The sequence below is a fragment of the Poromitra crassiceps genome (genome assembly GCF_964638095.1).
Source record: "Poromitra crassiceps genome assembly, chromosome: 5".
NCBI classification, from domain to species: domain Eukaryota; kingdom Metazoa; phylum Chordata; class Actinopteri; order Beryciformes; family Melamphaidae; genus Poromitra; species Poromitra crassiceps.
In genome coordinates this window covers 57758474-57782409 of record NC_139642.1, presented here as the reverse complement: position 1 = coordinate 57782409, position 23936 = coordinate 57758474, and the positions used below count along the sequence as shown (strand labels likewise).

Genomic DNA, 23936 nt, shown 5'->3' with positions numbered 1-23936 from the left:
CAAACAATATACATTCTTCTGTAGTGGATTGTAGGTTTTTGGGGTGTCAGCTAGAGTTTACTCTGACAATGTTGTGCACACCGGATACTTAGGTTAAGTTAGTTAGGTTAAGTACATAGTACACAAGGGCCTGGGTAGTGAGCAGACGGCGGTGTTTGACAATTCAGCTGGAGCTCAGTCAAACTTTATTTCACGTTAGTTTTCATTGTGAATTAGATTCTAATTTACAATGAAAACGAACGTGAAATTATTAGAAAATGGTCCGGGGGGCCACTCTGCACCCTGTCGCGGGCCGCATCTGGCCCCTGGGCCGCAAGCTGAGTATCACTGGTCTAAACCCAACCCAATCAGAAGCAGAGTCAGGTGGGTCATGCCTGCGCTATAGTAGGAGTCAACGTTACACAATCACATTCCATCCATTCATTCCGACAGTGTGTATACAACCAGTGACTGTGTGTATATAAGGGCGGTTTCCTCCCTCCACCATTGCACTGGTTTAGCTCAGTGGTTACTTCCTCATACAAAACGACTTTGAATGCTTCTCTCCCTACCTGGGATCAAACCACGGGCGCTGTCCAGTGTTTTGTCTCCCTCTGATCTGAAACTGCCAACCTCCAAACTGCTCTCAGATCAGTAAAGCCACGTAAAACTGACACATGATTTCAGTTTTGAATGGAGTTTGGAGCGACGTTGACTCTATACAACAGAAAACAGCTGAGTGGTGGCTGAAGTTAGATTGTTCTTCTCCATGCATCATATATCATGCATGCAGGATGCATTATGGAACAGGAAAGACTCTGCATTAACCTATATATTATTATTATATTATATATTATATATTTGTAAAGTCAGTTTCCTTTTTTAGCTCACTGCTACACAAAATGTTCACATTTCCAGCCCCCATAGATGTTGGAAGTAGGAGTGCGGCAGTACCCCCTATTGACAGCTTCCCCTTACTGCACCTATAGGTCAAAACAAAAAGGGGAATGTAAGCGTTCATTTCTTTATTTCAATATTTATATTTATTTCCGTTTACATCATTGCAGACAAATACTTTCGTTTTTTTCTCACTCTTTATCAGGGTCGGTTGCGCTACATTGAATAATCTGCCTGATTCTATGTGCGTCCGCCTGTAGGCCTTCATTCTGAGGATCGACCATCAGAGCAGCTTGGTAATCTTGAAGACCTGGGGAAAAGGTGCAATTTTATCTTCATGTTATGCTGTTAAAAACAAAATTCAAATGAGAATAAAGAGAATAGACGTAGAATAGAGTAGAGAGAGTAGTAGTAGATGCTCTGTGGTGAATAACAAACCTTCTGTGTAGAGCTGCAGCTCACAGAGAGCAGAGCCTCTGCGGACATGGGCTCTCGCTCTGGAAGATGCGTTGGCAGCAACTGGTGGGGTCAACAAATGGAGCGCCTGCAGAGAAACGTGGGTAGTTGTTAGTTATAAGCTGTGTTTCCATTACAGTTTTTCGCAAAATAATTGCGATATTTCTACAACTTCGACAATGTACAATTGCGACTTGACGGCGTTTCCATTGAAGTTGACACACCTGACACACCTGAACGCAATTCCCCGTTAATACCAGCAGCTGCCCCAGTGATTACGCATGGGGATCTACCCCATATCCCGTCCCCTGCATGCTCAAATCCAACCCAATGGTCAATGCAAATCACCACATGAAGTTACAACGCATATAAACAAGCCTGATGATCAATTGAAAAGAAAATGAGTGGCATGTTGCTGGCTGCGGTGAATGCAGTGAGCGCGACAGGCAGAGGAAAAAAGGTAGCGTAATAAAACTGGTCCGATTTAGAGATGGAGGACGGGGGAAAATGCTGATATGGTGCAATAATCAGAATGTCGTGTATTATAATTATAACATCGCACCTGAAACGTGTGTAATGTATTACTCAGTCTATTTTGCGATATTTGGGAGGTTTTTCGAAATTCACGTGTTTCCATTACCCAATTTCTATTGCGATATTTAGATTTTGCGCATTTCTGAGGGTAATGGAAACACGACTATAGAGAGCCAACGTGAACGTCACTTCCTGCTTCAGCACTGTGCCAGAGATTTTCATCCGCCATTTATTTTCCCATAGACATTTTGTAAAATGCTGATAGAAAATCAAAGTTGACATCCTTTACGTTGCATTACCACCTCCCACACCCCCGCCGGCTTCCCACCCGCAGACACGGCCAATTGTGCCTGTAGGAACGTCTGGCGAAGCCGAAAGTACCGCTGCCAGGAATTGAAGCCCGGGGCGCCCCGCGGTGGTAGGTGAGTGCTTTTACCTCTACATTTTTATTATTATTATTTTATTTCCTTGTTTGATTGCTTGATTGCTTTTATCATGCATCTGTAAAGCACCTTGTGAAGTCCTTGGATTTTAAAGTGTGCTATATAAATTGAATTTATTATTATTATTATTATTACACTATCCTTGATTTTCAAGTGTGTGTGTGTGTGTGTGTGTGTGTGTGTGTGTGTGTGTGTGTGTGTGTGTGTGTGTGTGTGTGTGTGTGTGTGTGTGTGTGCGTGTGCGTGTTTGACAGCAGTATTATCCACTTACTCTGTGTAAGGAACGGGAGTTCCTTGCTACAATTTTATGGCCTGTGCTACATAACTATCAACCTCAGTAGCAGCAGTGCTATGTGCAAAAAAAGTTAACTACTAAGTTAATTACACTTTATATGCTTTTATAGGTTAAACTGGTGATGCTGTTTTATGAATGCTCTAGGTCTCTATTGTGATGTAAAGTTTCATAAGGCTGTGATTATCCTAGAGATCACAATAGGTCATTTTATACAGTGAGGTCAAGTTTAGGAAAAAATGGTCTCACTATGGAATGGCTACTATGGGGACTAACATCATCACACATGAATACAAGTGGGTTCGTTGGATCCACAAGAGTTTCAGCTTCCAGTCATACCCGATTCATGCAATTCCAAGACTGTTTAGGGACCCCAGCAGGCATTTAGGCAATATGACATGAGAGGGAGTGCTGTATGTCAGGGGCACTCAATTAAAATTCAAAGAGGTCCAGTTAGAGAAAATTTCCTCAAGCAAAGGTCCGGAACATTGTAACGTAGCTTACGCTATGATTGAGTGCCATTGAACTCAATGATTGAAGTAGCCTAATGGTACAATGTCTGTATGTAGTCAACAACTGACTGTTAAATCAAAATAAACATCAACAATGCTTATTTACAGTTTTCATATTTAACTGGATTAATTATACATAACTAGCCTACTATAATAAATACATTCTCTTTTCTCATTTCAAGTAAAATAATGCATTTAAAAATGACATACAACAGAGTGCTTTGGAAAAATGTGCATCTTAAAATGAAGTGCTTAAATTTAAGAGAAATAAGTTTCCCTTTTTCTTCACTCCATTTCACATTTAACACTCTCAGCCAACAAACAACCTTTTCTCTTGAGAGAAGTGAGCTCCCTATATATCTATCTATCTATCTATCTATCTATCTATCTATCTATCTATCTATCTATCTATCTATCTATCTATCTATCTATCTATCTATCTATCTATCTGTCTGTCTGTCTGTCTGTCTGTCTGTCGATCAACCTCTGTCGATCAACCTCGCATGCTGTTGCGTTGGGCAGTGAGTGTGCCCTGGTGTGTGTATGTGTGTTTGCTCATGTGTGGCGCTTCCATAGACCGGTCAGGATCGCACCGCACTTCACACGAGACATACTGGTTTTAACCTGCCCGTAAGAACAATGAATGGACATGTGAGTGGTTTCTTTTGAGCACACCATGTGAAATTACTATCTCAGTATCTCTCGCCTTGCGTCGCCTCCCCTCCGTCCGTGTGTCTCGCAGCACCACTCGAAGCAACAGAGAGAAACGATTCGCTTATTTGATTGGCCGAGTGGCATCACGTGTGATGATTTACAGCGCGTGCATTGGTCTGTGAGCTTCCTGGCAGATAAACCAGTAGTACCGTAAATACTATAAAAGCATGTGCCGGTTAAAATAGAAACGCTCCGTGAAAATGTAAGTTATCAATGATTTGTAGGTTATAGGGCTCGGTCCGGATAGGACGGTGTCTCGGTCCGGATGCGGACCGGAGTCCGGACTTTGAGGATCGCCGCTGTATGTTGTACTGTAATATTATTGTCACGGCTGTGATAAAGATAATCACAGCCATAACGTACAAAACTTATTTTTGGTTCAGAAATGTCACGTGATATTCTACACATATGTGGGTTGCAGAGACGTACAATGCAGACATTTTATTTTGGCGAGCAGCTGAGAATGACACAATGTTCTGCACCATGCCAAGAAGTACTGCCCGACTCAGATCCATGATCCATGCAGACAAGACCGACCTGAGAGGAATCCTCGATGGCTTTGTGGAGGTTCCTTAGTTTCAGATGACAGGCGGCCCTGTTGGAGTAGAGGGCTGGGATCTTTCTGTTGAGCTTGATGGCCAGGTCGTAGGCGTTCACTGCAGCCAGGTAGTTGCCGGTGGCAAAACATTTGCTGGAGGAGATGGAGCACAGTCAGTGATCAATACAACAGCAATCAATGGAGATCGTCCACATTTTGAGGAGACGTCACATCATCACTTACTCCCCCTTCTCCTTCAACCAGTCTGGGTTCCTCTCCTCCTCCTTCAGGTCCTTCAGTTCTTCAAGGTCTGCATTCGCTGCACGCCTCGCTTCTGCTTGCTTTTTGAGCCACTGTGTTTGGACAAAGAGATAAACTTGGTGCTGCTGTAGAAGCATGGAAATTCCACCTTTTAATGATACTGTTTTTAATAACAGACATACTGTATGTTGTTCTCTGGGAGTGTTCTAGACCCATTGGAAATCCCATCATCCGAATCACCTTCAGATGTGATCAGAGACATTAAGACCACATCATCAACAACAGTGTCAATGCAAATACATCCAATTAATTTGGGATGTGCGCCACAATAATGAAAATGTCACGTTTCCATAACATTAATAATGATAAATATTGTCTCTTTGCCTTGTGTAAGGCTTGTGAATCAACTCCATTTGTGTCTTGGGTAGGGATGGGACGATACGATTCGATAAGTAATATGAGGTTCACAATTTGATACAACCACGATACGATGCAATAAATAAAAGTTCAATGACAACAGATTCTGACTGCAGAATCCTATAATAAGAATGTGAAGTGTGTGTGTGTGTGTGTGTGTGTGTGTCTGTGTGTGTGTGTGTGTGTGTGTGTGTGTGTGTGTGTGTGTGTGTGTGTGTCTGTGTGTGTGAGCAGAATCGTGTTCAGCCACAGCTATGTCATCTTACGTGTGATTGGCCTGAATCTTTCAGGAAGTGTAAAGAGCACCCTGCGCAGTGTAGGACATTTGAAAAATATTTTGGGGGCAACTTTTGCCGCACTGTCTATAAAGAAATGGGGGAATTTACAAATCTTTGAGGGCACGTAACAAAGTAATTGTGTATAAAGTTGCTGAAGTGTAATGTGAACAACAGCACTGTTTGTGTGAGTGTTGTTCTTCTATATTCTCAATATATATTTCCTCCTAGAGATGTTGAATCTACCATGAGATAGAGAGCAGAAAAAAACCCTCACCTCTTCCTCCTCTGGCACTCGTGACTCCCTAAGCGCCGTGGGAAACACTCGCGGGGTAAAAGTGATCTGAATGTTCCCAGCGGACCTGGGAGCAGGCAGATCCACCTGCTTCTTCTCGCGACTTGCTCCATCGCTGCCTCTTGGATCGACACATATCTTTTTCACGCCCTTCGGTCTCTCTTGGTCCGTTCTCTGACGTTGGAGCTTCAGCTGGGCTTCTTCCTCTGCTTGTTGTGTCTGCTTTAGTTTCCACGCTTCCAGTTCGGCTGTCGATTTTTCACGTTCCTCGTCCTTGATTTTCTGGATAGCGTCTCTTTGCTCCTGCTCAAGCTGGTGACAAAAATGACAGGACAATAAAGAACACTTGCCAGATTTGAGAACAAGTTGCCAATAGTGGGCTAGCTGCTATAGCTCCATTTGTGAAGCCAATGCGGAAGTAACTGCGGCTACACGGAAGTGAATGGGAAAATGGCCGTACTTCTCACTTGATTTATGACCTCAGTAAACACTTTCCTAACCAATCAATCAATCAAAGTTTATTTAAAGTGTAAAATCACACCGAGGTGTCTCAGAACACTTTACAATGAAAGAATAATAAAAACAGCAGAGTTAATGCATCGGAATAAAACCTAAATTAAAACTTAAAAAGGGAAGTGGAAACAAACAACAAGAACAAGCAGTAAACAAAGCAAAACATGTAAGGAATAAATAGCAAATAGCAAATAGAGAAAAACGATAACAGCACAAATAGCAATATAAATATAAGTAACACATAACTAACAACAGCACAAATAGCAGATAAAACACAGAATCAAGGACAATCAAAACAAAGTGAAAAAAGATGAGTTTTCAAGCGGGATTTAAAGACTTCGATGGAACCGGCTTCCTTGACCAAAAAAGGAAGTCGGTTCCATAAAAAAGGGGCACGGGCAGAGAAGGCCCTGCCACCTGCTGATTTTTTGGCAACTCTGGGGACAATAAGGTTACCACTGTCACGCGAGCGGAGGGTTCGCGTGGGAACATAAGGGGCGAGCAGCTCCGCCAAATACAGGGGTGCGAGCCCGTGTAAGGACTTGTAGGTTAGCAGAAGAACTTTGAAATCAGCTCTTACATGGATAGGAAGCCAATGGAGGGAGAGTAAGACAGGAGTAATATGATCAAATTTTCTAGATCTAGACAGAATCCTGGCGGCAGCATTTTGTACAAGCTGTAGTTTCTTAGTGCCACAAAGTGGTAGGCCAGAGAACAAGACATTACAGTAATCAAGTCTAGCTGAAACGAAAGCATGTATCAAGGTTTCAGCGTCAGTTGTACTAAGCATGGAACGGACCTTTGAAATATTGCGTAAATGAAAAAAAGCTATCTTAACAATTTCTTTAATGTGAACATCAAACGAGAGAGTAGGATCGAAAGTCACACCAAGGTTTTTTACGGTCAGGTTTGGGGTGATTACACAGCCATCAATGTTAAGGCTAAGATCCGTGAGGAGAGGTAGATGGGTTTTAGGCCCAATGACTATAAATTCAGTTTTATTGGCATTAAGTTGCAGAAAGTTTTGAGACATCCATTCAGTAACAGCAGTGAGGCATGACTCAAGATTTGAAATGTGGGAGTGATCATCTGGTTTAATTGGGATATAAATTTGCGTATCATCGGCGTAGCAATGGTAGCTGATGCCAAACCTACGGAAGATATCGCCAAGAGGCAGTAGGTAGACAGCGAAGAGCAAAGGACCGAGTACTGATCCCTGCGGAACTCCATATTTCACTAGGGAAAATATGGACATAATGTTTTTATAGGAGACACACTGGGTTCTGTTGGATAGATAAGATTGTAACCAGCTGAGCGCAGTACCTCGGATACCAACGTGGTTTTCTAAGCGGTGCAGAAGAATGCCATGATCAACTGTGTCGAAGGCTGCGCTTAGATCCAATAAGACTAGGAGAGAGGAGGAGTTAGAGTCTAGGGCAAGAAGGAGATCGTTAGTAACCCTTGCGAGTGCAGTTTCGGTGCTGTGGTGTGATCTAAAGCCGGATTGAAAGGGATCGAGAAGACAGTTATGGGAGAAATAGTCGGTTAATTGACTAGAGACGGGTCGCTCAAGAACCTTGGAAAGAAAGGGGAGGTTGGAAATCGGTCTAAAGTTGTTGAGAACCTCGGGGTCAAGAGTTGGTTTTTTGAGTAGTGGTTTAATTACTGCGGTTTTAAAGGAGGCAGGCACAACACCGGTGGATAATGAAGAGTTGATAGTAAGAACGGGGGGGCCTAGTATTGAAAAAAGTTCCTTAATGAGCTTAGCCGGGAGAGGGTCGAATAGACAGGAAGTAGGTTTGGAAGAAAGTACTAATTTGGAGAGTGCATCTAATGAAATAGTTTCGAAGTGCGAGAGTACGGGGGTGACAGCTAGGGCAGCAGAGACAGGGGGTAGAGGGTTCGGGCCCATAGCAAATAAATGGTTACTGATATTGTCTCTAATACGGTTGATTTTGGAATGAAAGAAGTCAAGAAAAACGTTGGCGGTAAATGGGGAGTCAGTAGTAGCGGTAGGATTACGAGTCAGACTTGCTAAGGTGTCAAATAAAATTTTTGGGTTGTCTTTATTGGAGCTAATGAGGTTAGAAAAGTAGGAGGCTCTAGCAGCCGATAGCATGCGTTTATACTTTATTAGGCTATCGCTCCAGGCAAGACGATAGACTTCAAGCTTTGTTGAGCGCCATTTACGTTCAAGCTTTCTGGAAGCTTGCTTTTGGGCTCTAGTGTCGTCAGTAAACCAAGGCGTGGGTTTTTTAGGGCGACGGGTCTTAGTGCAAAGAGGTGCAACAGAATCAATTGAGGCGAGTAGGATTGAGTTGAAGTTGTTTGTGAAATTATTAAGAGAGTCAGTTTGCGCTGAGAGAGAGGCAAGCGTTATCGGTAGTAAATCAGCAAGTTTCGTGGTCGTGGAACCATCGATACGGCGAGCGGTATAGATATCTGGTGGGTTTGACTGCCGACGAGGCTGATCAATTTTGAATTTAATTAGATAGTGGTCAGACAGTGCAGGGGGGTAGGGTAAAACTGAAAGATCAGACACGATAAAACCACGAGCGAGGACGAGATCAAGCGTGTTGCCATTAGAGTGCGTTTGATCATTGACCAGCTGAGCGAAACCTAGGGTGTCAACAAGGGACAGAAAGGCTTTGCTGAGCGGGTCAGTTTTGCAATTGATGCGAATGTTGAAGTCACCGAAAATTATGATATTGTCGGCGCGGGTAATTAGATCAGAAAGAAAGTTGGAAAATTCATCAAGAAAGGATGAATAGGGCCCAGGCGGGCAATAGAGCATAATTAAATAAGAGGGCCCGGGGCCACCCAGATCAGGAGGCCGCAAAACAAGTATCTCGCAAGATGAGAGCTGAAGTTTATAATCCGGAGAGAGACCCAGAATCGAATTTGATATAAGGCCAACCCCCCCGCCTTTCTTTGACGTTCTAGCGATGTGAAAGTTGGTAAAGTTGGGAGGAAGCCTCAACAAGAGGGGAGACATCACTCGGCTTAAGCCAGGTTTCGCAGAGACCAAGTGCGTCGATATTGTGTTCTAAGATAATGTCATTAACAAGCAGGGCTTTACTGGCAATCGATCTAATATTGATGAACCCAAAATGAATATGCTTACGGTTGGTAGCTATATTACTGCCAGGAGAGGCAGGAGGCAGTGGACACAAAAGAGAGGTGTTTACAGCACGAAAATACCTAATTCGTGATGGCCACTGTGAGCAGCGGCTCAACACAACAGGGATGGGAGAAGGGGAAATCCTAGCGGGAGAACTCCCAGCACATGAGCTAATGTGGGAGAGGGAGCTCCCTGCACCAAAACCAGTGTGTACAGAAAATAAATGGGGTGAAAAAAAAGACTGTGGTGGTCAGGAAGAACTAAAAGCAAAATGCTGGATGTAATTTTTGGTCAGTAGCATAGCTCCTTTCTTGTTTAAATGCAATCCATCATTATTAAACAGAGTGTGGTTAGACCAAAAATAATCAAAATTAGAAATAAAATCAAAAAAACCAGTGGCGTTACAGAAGTTCTTTAGCCAAGTGTGGAGAGAGAGAAGACGACTGAAGCGTTCAGAGCTTTTAGAGAGAGTGGGCAATGGGCCGGACAAAATACACCGCTTCCCCAGGCTCTCAATGGAGCTGCAGAGGAGCTCAAACTGCGCATGTAACTGAGTTTATGGTCTCAATCTCTAGTTTCAAGTCTTCTTCAAAACAACATGATGTTCATTTTCTAAATTATGGTCCCATTTTGAGTAGAATAGACGATAAAGCAGACTATGTTTTGGGCCGTGATTGACAGGTCGTCTGTCCAGTGATCGTGCAGCTCGGCAATCACGGACCAATAGCAGGCCGCGTTGCAGCTCTTCTCGTCCAAATTCACGTCACTTCTGGCAACAAATAACCAAGCAACAATGAAAATGCCAACCTTGAGGATTCAAAATGCGAGTCCAAAAACCAAACCATGGTAGCTACGTCCATATATCTATACGGTCTATGGTTGTAAATTATATCTTTGGGCGCTGGACTGAAGCGCTGTATGGTCAGTGAAGAGCCCACCTTCATCATCTTCTCCAGTGCATATTTTTTCTCTTCTTGCCTTTTGGCTGCCCTGGCTTTGGACTCCACAGCAGTCTGTTCCTGGTACTTCAAGAGGGCCCTCTCTCTGATCTCCTTTTGTTTTGCTTTATCATCTGAAACACATTCACACAAGGCAGAGGTGAGGCAGTGGCCATACCTCATCATCCTCCACATTGAACCTGTAGGTTTTATTATTATGGAGCATCAAGATCAAGCAGAAGATACAAGAAAACAGGGAGCATTCTGGACCAAAGTTCCCTCTAAGATGAGTGTGTGGATATATAAGTAGGTCTTATACGTTTTGGTGACAAATTAGATGCAAGGCCTTATTGTTGAGTGAAATTATGCTTCTTATAGCCTAAAGTACTAAAAAGTCCCTCAAAAAATATCAATGTGCACTTGTTTACTTGCTTACTGTTAATTATCATGAGATGCTGCCACAGTCTGTTGGTCCTCTTCGGCAGAGTGATAAGTGCAACTCCATTTCCAATCTTGGCGGAGCTTTTGTCATCATCTATGGGTTCAGAGAGGAATGCTTCAAACAGAAACGGTGGGAAATGGACCTGTGCAGAGACCAAAATAGCTAGCGTTAACAGACAAGCATCCCTCATACACCTGCAGTTATTTCATATGGAGAGGGGCTGAACCGTCAGTCAGATCAGAGCCCTGACCCACCTAGCCACCTACACCTAGCCACTCCCCCTACCCATCCCTCGAATCCCGACCCTTTACGACCTTCCTATCCGTATCCACCTTATTTCGAGATGCCATGATGCCTTATGGGTGCTTCTTCCGGTGTAATCCTCCCCTTTATTGATATAAGTTCTAAATGTAAATAAATAAACACATACATGAATGAATAAATAAATCAATAAATAAACTACTAGCCTAGTGTAACGGCGTTGTGTTGGTGGTAATTGCAGCAACCTATGTTAAGGAATTGCCCATGGATGGATTCGAACTGCCGACCTTCAGCTTGAGGGGCGGACACGCTAACCACTTCACCAAGAGAGCTAGCTCCCTTGGCGGAGATGAATAACGTGTCTTTTTATACTGGGGGAGTGAGTTTAACCAACCTACTAGTACTCGCTACCACTCGGGACTCACGAGGACTCGCATTCATTCGGTTACACTAGCATATAGTGTATCAGGGGAGCACAGTGCATGCTCACCAGTGTTGGGGGTAACTCATTACAAAAGTAACATATTACATGTAATATATTACTTTTAGCAGTAACTCAGTAAACTTATTACTTATGGGATTTCAGTAATATTATACCAGTTACTTTGTCAAGTAACTCAAGTTACAAATTGAGTTGCATTTGATTAAATCAAAGCACATATTTAAAAAAGATACAATCATTTCCTAATCAAACTGTGTTTTTATGCAAACAACCACTATAGATGACAATAACAAAGGGCTTCAGGGCTTGAACCCCTAATAATAACATTTAGAATTTTGGATTGTTTACACTGACTTCAAGGCGGTTGAAATTATTTTTCAGGATGGTTCCAGGGCGGCGATGTCATTCTGCTGCTGCTGTTGTTTTGGTAAAAGTAATGCAAAAGTAGTGTAATAAGTAACGAGTTACTCTACACAGAAAGTAATATTGTAAAGTAACTTATTACTTTCAAATGAAAGTAACTAGTAATATGTAGTATATTACATTTTGAAAGTAACTTGCCCAACACTGATGCTCACCCACCCACGTTTAAGTCACTTAGTAGGTGTTTACATTATTTAGTGTGCAAGGAGTTTTAGGCTATGCCCTCAAACGGTTAACTTTACCTTTAGATAGTCATCTGTAGAGAGTATATCCACTGTCGCAGCCTTCGCTCCTTTCAAAGGCACATTTATATAAATGGTGGTTTCTGTCTGTGTCCATGTGTAGTCTGTCACCATCAAAGGCATTTCACACTGCTCACTCTAGCCTGGTTAGAACTAACGCTAGTAGTTAGTGCTAACAGTTAGCAGCAGCGCCTTTCCCAAACAAGGAACAAAAACACAGATGATGTTTAAAGAGTATTGTCTCAGAAAGCCAGACTTTTGCAGCAAAAAGGCGACTCCTGAAACTCCGGGAAGGGTTTGTGTTTTTGTTGCCAGTGGCGTCTCGTTGCCATGGACACCAGACACCAGAGACCTCGTGCTGCCTTCAAGTGCTTTCAGAAATATGTTCAGCTCAGCTCATAATGCCACTTTCAAGTGCTGTTGTGAAATTCACAACAGCTCTTCAGTTTTGGTGGCTACATCACCACCACACCATGTGAGTAACCCAACAAAGTAGTTTGTCTAAAATTAAAAGCCTCTAAAACATAGAGATACTGGTGTAAATAGAATTATACGTTTTATATAGTTCATTATATATATATATATATATATATATATATATATATATATATATATATATATATATATATATATATATATAAAACTATATAAAATGTATAATTCTGCTTTGCAATGTGATCTGTACTTCCACCTTTGTCAAGTCCACCTTGTCAGTCATAGCTGTCAAATACCAGGACCACACATTTCATTTCTTGTTTTCTCTTTAGAAGAGACAAGATCCTCTTCAGAATGCGTTCTGCTAGGTCACTGAAATGTGAAAGGCTCAAAGCTTTGGAAGGCAGTGAGTACAATATCCCTTTCAATGTCTGCCATATTTGGTTGTTGTTTGTTTCTTCACTGTTTCTCCTTTTTTTCTTTGCTCACTACAATTAGAACGGGCCCCAAAGTCTGGCCCCAATGCAAAATTCGGACGTGGTGATGTGAGTGATGTCTTATCCTTCTCTTTTAAGGTCCTTGGTTCCCTCACCTCATAGTTAATGGGGTAATTGTGTTTGGGGATTTTTGTTAGATGCCTGAAATAAGTTGAAAATTAGCCACCTGCCTAACACTGGCACATTTACAGCAATTTGCATTGTCCCTCAAAAAGATACAATATCATCTTAGATTTTGGATATCATAATATGGTGAAGTGTTGTGTTTTCCTGCTTTTAAAGGCTGCATTACAGTAAGTTATGTCATGTTCTGAACTTACCAGACTGTTCTAGCCCTTTAGTCACTTAGTCATTACTGATGATTATGTCACACATGTGCACACGTGTTAAACGGGGCAGACAATCTGTCGAAAATGTCTCTCACCTCACAGGGGAAGTTAGACCACTGTTGACTAACTTTAGGTGACAGCTCAAACTGCCATGCTGTTGTTGTTTGACATTAAAATGTTGAAGACCGTTCAAATGTTTTTTTTCATCTGAGCATTTTTGTCCCACTGTTCAGCACAAAGTGACGCCTGCAATAAAAAGACAAAATGTGTCTCGGTCCAACTAAACGTTTTGTGAGCTTGTTCAACAAAGAGGAAGGAAGCAGCGATGGTTAAGACTCATAGGAGAAGTTAGGCAAACTCACACCGCCAAGAAATGAAGTGTCATTTATTTTTCACCACAGCTCTCTGTCTATCTCTGTCTTCCTGTAAACATACGTTTTCACCTCTCTCTGTAGGAAGTGGAACAGTTAGTGAGAAGCAGAGAGACGGAGTGGCTGCCTGAGCTGGATGTGAGGATGGGGCGAACCTCGTTCTCTGTGCTCAGGTTATTCTGTGAGTACAACACTGACTTTCTGTGTTTTAATGCTACAGAATAATGACCCATGTGCTTAAAAGAACAGAGCACCAGTGGTTTGTCTTTTAGAATTTCTTTGTCACTGAGAGTTTGAATAGACCCTTCTCACGGGGGCCATTTTGGGTCGAAAAGCCAGGGTAAACACAGGTGCAAGCAAAACACTAATGAGGCTTTCCCACTTCCATGATTGGAATTTGGAAAGCCTCATTAGTGTTTTGCTTGCACCTGTGTTTACCCTGGCTTTTCGACCCAAAATGGCCCCCGTGAGAAGGGTCTATAGAGCAGAGTATTGTGGGTGTATTACACCCACAATACTCTGCTCTATAGATTTATTTTTTATTTTTTATTATTATTTATATTACACCCGGTGTAATATAAATAATTTCAACATATTGATGAAACTTAAGCTGTTTTGCATTTGTTGATTGTCATGTTGACAGTTTGATAGTGTCTGATGAGGTATCACTCTTTATTTTAGTGCTGAGTACACTCCTCTACCAGGGACACGCTCAAGGTGATGACAGACTTTTCTCTATTCTCTCATACATGTATTCATTCACTCAAAGATGAACCTCCACCTTTCACTTTTCATCATTTACTTTCTATAAATTTTTCCATACATATCATTTCACTGTCTCTGCACAATTTGCTGTCAACATGTATATTTCTCAAAACAAAGCTATTTCCAGCATTTAGTTTTTCTTCTAATTGTGCTGTATGTGTTTGTTTAGGGAGAACAGATGCTGTGCTGACCCTTGAGCCCAACCGGTCCCATGTATTTACTGGAGAGTCTGTTACCTTCATATGTGACATAAAGGAGGGACAGTGGACTGATTGGTTTATCGTAAAGGATGGTAACGAAGTTGGCCACAAGTCTAACCGCTTCACATTCTTATCTCTAGAAACAAGCCACAGTGGTGAATACCAGTGTTATGGTTACGATGCTCATCGCACATACTATACACAACACAGTAATAAAGTCACTCTGACTGTATCAGGTAAGTCAACAAACTTATTATCTGGTTTACCATCACCTATAGCACTTATTTATCTTTCCTTAATGATGTTGTTCAACCCATGGGGTTATTTGATAATAAGTTAATAACCATATTTGCCACTGTCTGTGCTGGTATGATGTAGAAATGTAATTATCATTTTAATCTTGACAATGGAAGCTTTTTTTTTAAAGTTCAGAGCTCTTAAATGTTGACCAGAGTTGCTAGCTGTATTAATTATACCACTCTTCAACTGGACGCTGCTATATCGCTGAAACCACAGTAGTTCTCCCGGTTTTCAATATATATATATCTTATATCAGGCATGTCCAAAGTCAGGCCCAGGGGCCAGATGCGGCCCCCTTAAGTGGCCCTCGGCCTCTCTCTCAAAATATACTATTATGTGGCCCTCCACACAGTGTTGGTTAATCAAGCAAGTTCAAGTTCACATTTTTTCTGTTCACCTAACGATGACAGCACTATCATACAGTGTGTAGACAAGCACCAAGTACGAACAACAGAGGCAGAACTAGTGTTTTCAGATGGTAAATAAAATCCTTAGAGTACAATTGTATTGTACATGTATGTGATTTTCCTTTTTATTTTTATAACCCATATGATGTGAGAAGCAGCTGGCCGGCCCCCCTGGTAATTTTACATGATCTAATCTGGCCCCCATTCAAAAAAGTTTGGACACCCCTGTCTTATTATGTAGTATTTCTCAACACAAAAACACTTTTCAAAAGGAGCTAATGCACATATACCTTCAGTTTCTTGTGGAGGTGCGTCAGAGCAGAAGTCCATATAGACCAGAAAAAAAGAGCATTCTGTCACACTGTCCTTTACTTGCAATCAACTTTATTATTTAACAGCTTTTCGGTCCGTAGACCTTCATCAGGTTGACCTGATTTTACTTCATCAAGTTACAAGTCGGGAACGCTACGGGACCGCCAATCCCACCGTACTCGGCTTTGACCTATAAACCTCAGACTGTCATTATGTCATAGAGGCTGGAGGTCACCGCATATAACATTAATTATTCACGTAAAAAAAAGATGCTATGTATTTTTGTTCAGAAATGTACAGTTACATTTCTGTGGATTCTAAAAACGTACAATTATTTTAAAGCTGCATTCAGCGATGTTTTTGTGTTAAAATAAGTGTTAAATGGCTCTATATTCTGACAGCAATCACTGAAATAGAGTGTTTGGTCAGTAACTTGAAACCCCCAACCCCCCGCTGTCCTCTATCTCTCTCCTGTAGTCAGGGGCGCCGTATAGGGGGGGAAAGGTAGGACGATTCTAAGGGCCCTTGAAGCTGACAGGGGCCCTGTCAGCTTCAAGGGCCCTAAAAGCTTGGACACTAGGCAATTTTTTGCAGTATTAAATTATACTATTACTATACAACCCCGTTGTTATACTCTAACTAGACTCCTTAAACCCCGTTGTTATACTCTAACTACACTCCTTAAACCCCGTTGTTATACTCTAACTAGACTCCTTAAACCCTGTTGTTATACTCTAACTACACTCCTTAAACCCTGTTGTTATACTCTAACTACACTCCTTAAACCCTGTTGTTATACTCTAACTACACTCCTTAAACCCCGTTGTTATACTCTAACTACACTCCTTAAACCCTGTTGTTATACTCTAACTACACTCCTTAAACCCCGTTGTTATACTCTAACTACACTCCTTAAACCCCGTTGTTATACTCTAACTAGACTCCTTAAACCCCGTTGTTATACTCTAACTACACTCCTTAAACCCCGTTGTTATACTCTAACTACACTCCTTAAACCCCGTTGTTATACTCTAACTACACTCCTTAAACCCCGTTGTTATACTCTAACTAGACTCCTTAAACCCCGTTGTTATATATAACAACGGGGTTTAAGGAGTCTAGTTAGAGTATACTCTAACTAGACTCCTTAAACCCCGTTGTTATACTCTAACTACACTCCTTAAACCCGTAGTTACCCTGTAAATACAGTGTGGTACCCCGTAATTAGCCTATAAGTACAAACATTTGTCCCCTGCTTCATAATACAGCCCGCGACCCCGTAGTTAGACTATAAGTACAGATCTTGTTACCCTCTAGTTAAAGTATTTTTTCACTCCTTAAACCCCGTTGTTATACTCTAACTACACTCCTTAAACCCCGTTGTTATACTATAACTACACTCCTTAAACCCCGTAGTTAGACTATAAGTACAGATCTTATAATTCACTCCTTAAACCCCGTAGTTAGACTATAACTACAGCCCTAAACCCCGTTGTTATACTCTAACTACATGCTTATTTGCGGGCTGTATTCTAAAGCGTTACCCAACAGTGCCTCACGCAGTTTTATAGGAAGGCAGGTGAGTAGTCTGGGCACCTTCCACCCCACTTTTTGTCATGGGGGCGTAAACCCCGGACCCAGAATTAACACCGGATGGCAATGCGCCTAACAACGTCTTTGTTGCCGTTAGCTTGACGCGGTGATGTTACCTAAACTAGAGTCTGATCAAAACAAAGCTAGCGTTACATAAAACAAAACGTTTATGCAATATGGCATCTCCGCCACCACCGCCTGACACACCGGTCAAAACGGTGAAAGAGGATTCTGATACTTGGGTCAAATTGTCAAGTTAACGTGAAAGTTGACGAGCTAGAAACGCTGCCATCCGGTCTAGGGCGGGCTCTAGGCGGGAACCAGTAGGGTGACAAGGCTCGTTTGAGATGAGCAAATTCTGCGCAGATTCGACCAGCGCCTTGCTTGCCCCATTGCATGATGGTTAGAAAGTTGTCCGACTTGCTCCGTCCTGCCCGACTGCGTGAGTCACGTGACTCTTGCGAGAGCGAGGCGGGCACAGATTTGGAGCGAGGCACCGCAGTTGCTCCCCACCAACTGCGCCCGACTGCGGATGACAGAGGATGACGAGAAACGCATCAAGCTGAGCGCCCATTGGTTCAACACAGGTGCATCACAAACCCACAGTGAAGTGTAGAAACTTCACTTTTATATCTATTCCAAGCTGTCACTCCATATTTTACATAAATACCACCTGGAATGCCTACATTATAATTAAAATAAGGAATCTGAAGATCTGTGTTATTTGAGCAGTGAGTGTGGGTGGCGCTAATGCATGTTTTAATTTGTTTACAAACCGCTGTTAAACCAAACTGTAGAAGAAGAAAAGCAGCAGCGAGTGTGCCGTCGGGGGTGTTCGACTTGTTGACGCCTCGCCTGACTGTGCTCGCCTGCTCTCGCCTGCTTTCCAGGCGAGGCGGCAGTCATCTCAAACGAGCCTAAAATCAATTGTGGGCGGGAGCCAGGCTCTTTCTCGCCGAGAAGAGCCTGGTGACGCGAGGTTACAGGTGAGTGAGCTGGACTGGTGCAGCTGTCTGCCTGTCTCTGTGTGAGGCGAGGCAGATAGCCTACGCTACGTGAATCACTCTGTTAACCTAGAGAACTGTCTAGTCTGTCTGGCGCCATCTGAACATTTATTCAACTTTTATAACTACTGGAAATTACCCTGTTAGACCTTAGTGAAATATGCTTACTTCACAGAGTGTTTACATTTCCCTCCTGTCCTGTCTAGCGAACATTTAATCAATGCAAACAATTGTTTGCAAGCCGTTCATATAAATCAGTTGTCCCTCCCTGCCTGGCTCTTGCCTAACACAACAGATGCAGAATCAGACACAGCCCCTCCCCCACCGGCACCTTCCAATGAACCAGTCCTCCTAACTGATGAAGGAGGTGAGACACACACAGCAGCATTGTTGAATGACATGGTAGTTGGCACAATTGCAGTGGGTCTGTGGGGATTTATTTGTAATACTAATAATAATAATAATAGTAATAAAAAAATAAGAAGGATCAACACAATTTATTTGTCCACATAATGACCATTATATGGAAGGAAAAGCAGCCCACAAATGACAGCCAATGAGAAAAGGAGAACATAATGATATTAAGACTGAATAATGATATCACAACAGTCTCATGCTAAACACTCCTGTTGGACTCCACATGTGTATCAATATTATTTCTAGTCATTAGTTGATAGTATTTCTTTGTTCCCTCTGGTGTATTCAGAGCAGAGAGAGAGTATGATGATTCAACAGGGATGGTGGTGAGATGAAGGTGGGTGAGAAAAGGAGCAAATATTGATGGTTAAGACTGAATAATGACAACACTACAGTGTTATCCTAATATAATTTAAAATGCGATATTATCCTCTAAATCAGCTTCAAACACCCCAAATTTTTCGCCGGCGCCCTTCGGACGCTGGCATCAGTGGGGCCCATGCTATGTCCTGTCATGGGGCCCAAAATCCCTGGCGGCGCCCCTGCCTGTAGTCCTGAATGCAGGGCGGATGTATCTCCAATACCAATTAAACACCAATTAAAAAAAAAAAATGACTTTGGCATACACATTATTTGTACGCCATTGGGGTGAGACTGGGTTGCTTATACCATAGACTCCTACTGTATGTTCAAAACTAAAATAGGAGCCAATATAGCATTTAGCTGCTCAGAGTAGCCTAAAGTACAGATTTTTGGTAGCTGGTAAAAAAAAACGAGAGAGAGAAAAGAAACACCATTAAATCTACACAAATAAAGTCACTTTCCATGTCAGTCAAATGTGGACATGACAAAGAGCTTTTCAGAATTGAATCAAAACCATGTTTTTTGTTATTTCACTTTGAAATACATCAGCGATCATACTGGTGACATCACAGTTCATTCTACCTCTCTAGATGCAGTGCCTAGGCCTACTGGCTTGTCACTATATGTGTGGCTGATCACTGGACTGGTTACTGTCATGCTACTGGTCATACTCCTGCTGCTGATGCTGTGGCGCCGCAGGAAGTCCAGGGGTGAGACTTTTTCCTGCATATATTAGAGGGATTACACAGTGACTATTCAAACTCGCTCTGCCTTATGTCAGGACACTGAATAGCAGAGGAAAAATTGGTAAAATGAGACTATATAACAACACATGTGTTTTCACAGATCCATGTGGTGGCAGGTAAGTACAGCATCATTTCTCTCAACTTAACCATCACAGTGTTAAATTCCATGTTATTTACTGCATTTATTACATTTATTATTAGGCCCATCCAGTCTCAGAGCACCAACCAGGGCTCCTCTACAGACCAAGATCAAGGGAACGGACAGACTCCTCTCCATGGTCAGCCTTCAAACCAACCATGATTGCTTTTCAAAACTAATCATAACATCTAAGACTAAATTACTTTCTAGTCAATTCAGAGCTGTTTCAAAGAACAATCTTTGTTCTATTGTGAAATCAAACAGTCAACCAGTTTGGTTGATGGTCAGAGAATTTAATTATAACCTGCTGTTCTATGGCACAAGATTGTATGCAGATTATACCTACACATAATCAAACACTGTTTCACACAAGCCAGTGCTTTCAAATGTTGGCTCAGCAGAACAATAATAATGCCATTTCTTACACCTGGGTCCTGACTATAACCAAAACCTGATAGTATCTACAGTACAAAACAATCTAGGTTTGCACACATCTGTCTCTAAAATGACATCCCACTGAACAAATCCCATTTGACCAAGACATAATGTTAAAACTAACAAGGTTACAACTTGGTATCATGGAATGAAAATTATTAATTTGACCATGTCTTTGATTTTTTACTGACCTGTAGGTGAGGCTAATGACTATGAATCTGTCAAAGGCTCTGAAGACCCTGAGAATGGTTTACTTATGATTAACATGGAGCAGGTGGAAATGCTAAAATCACTGACATAACTGAAGTACTTAATTCCAGCAGAAACATCTATATTGCAGGCAGAGCTGCAGGTGAATCCAATGACGTCACCTATTCTTCGATTGAATTCAAAAATGTTCAAAAGCATGGTGAGTACATAAATTATAAACATGGAATGAATATAGAATAGCCAGCAATGGTGAAATATAAAAAGAACGTAGTGTTTTTAAAAATGCATTTATCTGATCATCGTCAACAGTGAGGCATGCTGATTCAGCGGAGAGCTCTATCTATTCTGATGTGAAGATACGATCAACCGCAGGTAAAATCAGAACTCATAATCCTCCCTAACTTTCAGCCTGCTAGAGTTTTACACAAACTCTTCATTGAAACTGTATATCCGAGCTGGGCATTATGCGGCCCGGAGGCCAGAACTGGCCCTCGTGATGGTTCTGCCTGGCCCGGAAGGTCTAAGACAGGGGTGTCAAACTCAAATTCATCCCGGGCCACATCAGCATTATGGTTGTCCTCAAAGGGCCGGTTGTAAATCTAACGCAATATAAATGTATCTAACCTACCTATGTTATCATATTTCATATTGCCTCTGATTCGATTATTATTGTTCTTTAGTAATAACTTAATTAATAACTTAAATTAATAACTTCACTAGCTTTGAAAGTAGAATTATAGGGAAAACAATGGCAAACACAACTAGTAGCCTAAAATTGTATTTAATTTAACAATAGCTATTTTTAGCCGTATTGCGGAGAATTGTATTGTGCAAATTGTATTCTTTGCTAGCTCTCGCGGGGCACATAAAATGAGGTGCCGGGCCAGATTTGGCCCCCGGGCCTTGAGTTTGACACATGTGGTCTAAGACAAACCAGACCATTTTACTTAATGAAGCTATAAAAATCTATTCAGATGACCTAAACTGGCTGTTTTGAGTGAATTTCAATATAATAAATGCTGAAGAATAAGTGCACAGTATGTTTTCTATAATTTAATCTAGTGATCAAATTTGAGGTTACGGCATGACAATAGTTTTTTGTTGCCTCCGGCAACAATCTGGGTTTCTCATGTTGCCCTCCTGGAAAAATAAATGGACAGCCCTGCTTTATATCATTACTAATTACACCAGATGTAATCCTGGGTCAGGATGCTGTTCAAATCACCTCAGCCACTTTGGCTGTTTGCTTTGGGTTGTCAATGCCCAGATCATTCTAATAACGAGACAATTCAAATACTTACAAGGTGTCAGATACAGTTCAGCCAATCGCTAGGCTAGAGTATAAAGAGTTTTTGTTTGTTATATGTTTGTATCCATATTATATCCATGACTGTCATGTCCATTCCAATCAAGGGATTATGTGCCCTCTCCAGTATTTTCATACCCTGCCATCTGCCATGCAATAAAATTATGTTTTTGTTGCTTTTCTTGTATTATAGCCATAGTGTTTCAGATCTTTCTCAGTTTCTAACACAAACAAGCTTAGAGATAGCTGTGTTTCAAAATGCAATCTATCACCAACAATAGGTGTGTAAATGCTTATGTTCTCGACTGCACTGTGAACTTCTGTAACTGCCCTCTCAAAGATTATGATTATATGGGTGCACTAACCAGGAGGCATATGACACCTCCTGGTTACTGCGTGTAAACACATGAGCAAATTCTGCTCACAAGCAACTGATCTCATGTATGTGACTTGTTTTCACTTGGCTATGATACATTTTACTGTCAGAAGCCTTTCTATCACCTGAGAGTAAAATGAATGGGAACCTAAATTTCAAATACATCTATCCATCCATTTCCTAACATGTTTCCAGCTATGCTTCCAAAAGGCCACATGAAGTCCTAAAACCAGTTGAACTTTAAGATCAAATCCAGTTGATCATGTCTGTTTTACAAATTATCCCTGAAATGTGTATTCTGTTCTAGAAGACCCAAATGCGACCTATATGCCCAGGTGAATAAAGGTAAAGCCAAGGATAACAAAGGTAAGTCAAGCCTATATAAACCAGTAGTGTTTGCATGCAACATGTTGCTCTTGAACACAGTTTCACATGCTTCTGTATGTCCTCCCTCTCCACACATAATTATGACTCTGCCATGTTTGTGAAATGGTAGTTGTGTTTGATCCATTTCAATGCCAACTCTTGTGGTAACCATGGGGAGCTAATTCGTGATGCATGTTGTCGTCTGTGTTTTATTATAGATTATTTTTGGAGAAAACTATGCAGACATTATGAATTGTTATATCTATGCACATGCATTTAAAATTTAGATTGAACTGTTTTGTGGTCCACAGGAAATTGAAGATGCTGTTTATTCTGAAGTCACGCGGGAGCAACACATGGTAATATGTTTATCATACTTATAGAGCTAATACTGCCATGCATTTTTTCAGTTTTCTTTCTTTTTGCTGCATTCTACAGCTTGTTAGATGGGTTGAATGTAAAATGTCAGACAGCACTCATACAGTACATCTTCAATAACAGGAGGCTGTTGCTCTGTGGCTGAGTTTTAAAGTTGTTTGCTGTGTTTTTGTTCCAGATCTGTAAAGAGAAATGTGTCATGCAACCAAAGAGAGAGAGAGAGCGAGAGACACATAAGACAAGAAAAAAGGAAGAGGAAAATACATTATTACCTGACACACTGTATCATTTTTACAACCACACAGGTTTTAACTGCAAATTAATGCAAAATCAAGCACATGCCTTTTAAACTGTATCACCTTTCTGAACATCTGCTCCACCCTTTTATAGTCTGTATGGGCCATACAGACGATAGCGGGCTCTATTCTCCCACAGGCCATCGGCGCTATTACGGGCCTTAACCGCAAAAAAACGTGCCTTGCGCCTGTTTCGGCAAGATAGCAATAGGCTTTAGGCTGCCAAATGCGCTTTAGGCCGAATGGGCGTGGCGCAGTCCCAAAGTGGGCGTGTCGGCGCTAAATACCAGCCTAGTCATATCTTGGGAGCTGGCCTACATTTAGCGCTTTGCGCTTTTCAAAAGCAGGCCTATTCTTTGCCTTCACTGCTTCTTCTCTGTCACCCTTCTCTCTCTCTCTCTCTGAGTTCCCAGCATGCATTGTGTTTCTTCATTTCGCTACTAAATAGCCACCAAATGAGCCAAAATAGATATAAAAGGTAGTTCTAAATTAATGTGTAATGGTAACACAGCCTGCCATTGTCAACATTTCAATATTGGACCAAATAAAACCTCGAAATGAAAACACCACCCTATGTGAAACATATATGTCCTCCTGGGCATATATATACCCCTTGTCGAGTTAACGTGATTTAGAGAAGTAACAGCGGAACGCGCTTCTAATGGCATCTGCTATACTGTGATGTCCGTCCAATAA

General features: G+C 41.7%; 3 protein-coding genes across 3 annotated transcripts in view; 2 read left to right on the top strand and 1 right to left on the bottom strand.

The window, feature by feature from the left end:
• LOC310776207 (uncharacterized protein) overlaps window positions 1-23936 on the top strand; it is a 90333-nt gene that overhangs the window by 10475 nt on the left and 55922 nt on the right. The gene's annotated exons all lie outside the window — the stretch shown is intronic.
• On the bottom strand, window positions 1068-12118 carry LOC310777391 (dynein axonemal assembly factor 4-like; the record flags this gene model as incomplete). The annotated part of the gene is made up of 8 exons (XM_083637719.1): window positions 1068-1186; window positions 1315-1420; window positions 4365-4518; window positions 4609-4718; window positions 5596-5925; window positions 10186-10319; window positions 10622-10769; window positions 11996-12118. The coding sequence occupies 8 exons, from the start codon at window positions 12116-12118 to the stop codon at window positions 1068-1070; spliced, it is 1224 nt and encodes a 407-aa protein (XP_083493845.1).
• On the top strand, window positions 13724-23647 carry LOC310776208 (uncharacterized protein). The gene is made up of 12 exons (XM_083636394.1): window positions 13724-13808; window positions 14309-14344; window positions 14562-14828; window positions 18504-18575; window positions 19579-19698; window positions 19835-19850; window positions 19936-20012; window positions 20649-20717; window positions 20828-20890; window positions 22508-22566; window positions 22878-22925; window positions 23123-23647. Exons 1-10 carry the CDS (start codon window positions 13772-13774, stop codon window positions 22537-22539), a joined length of 789 nt encoding a protein of 262 aa, XP_083492520.1. The 5' UTR covers window positions 13724-13771; the 3' UTR covers window positions 22540-22566; window positions 22878-22925; window positions 23123-23647.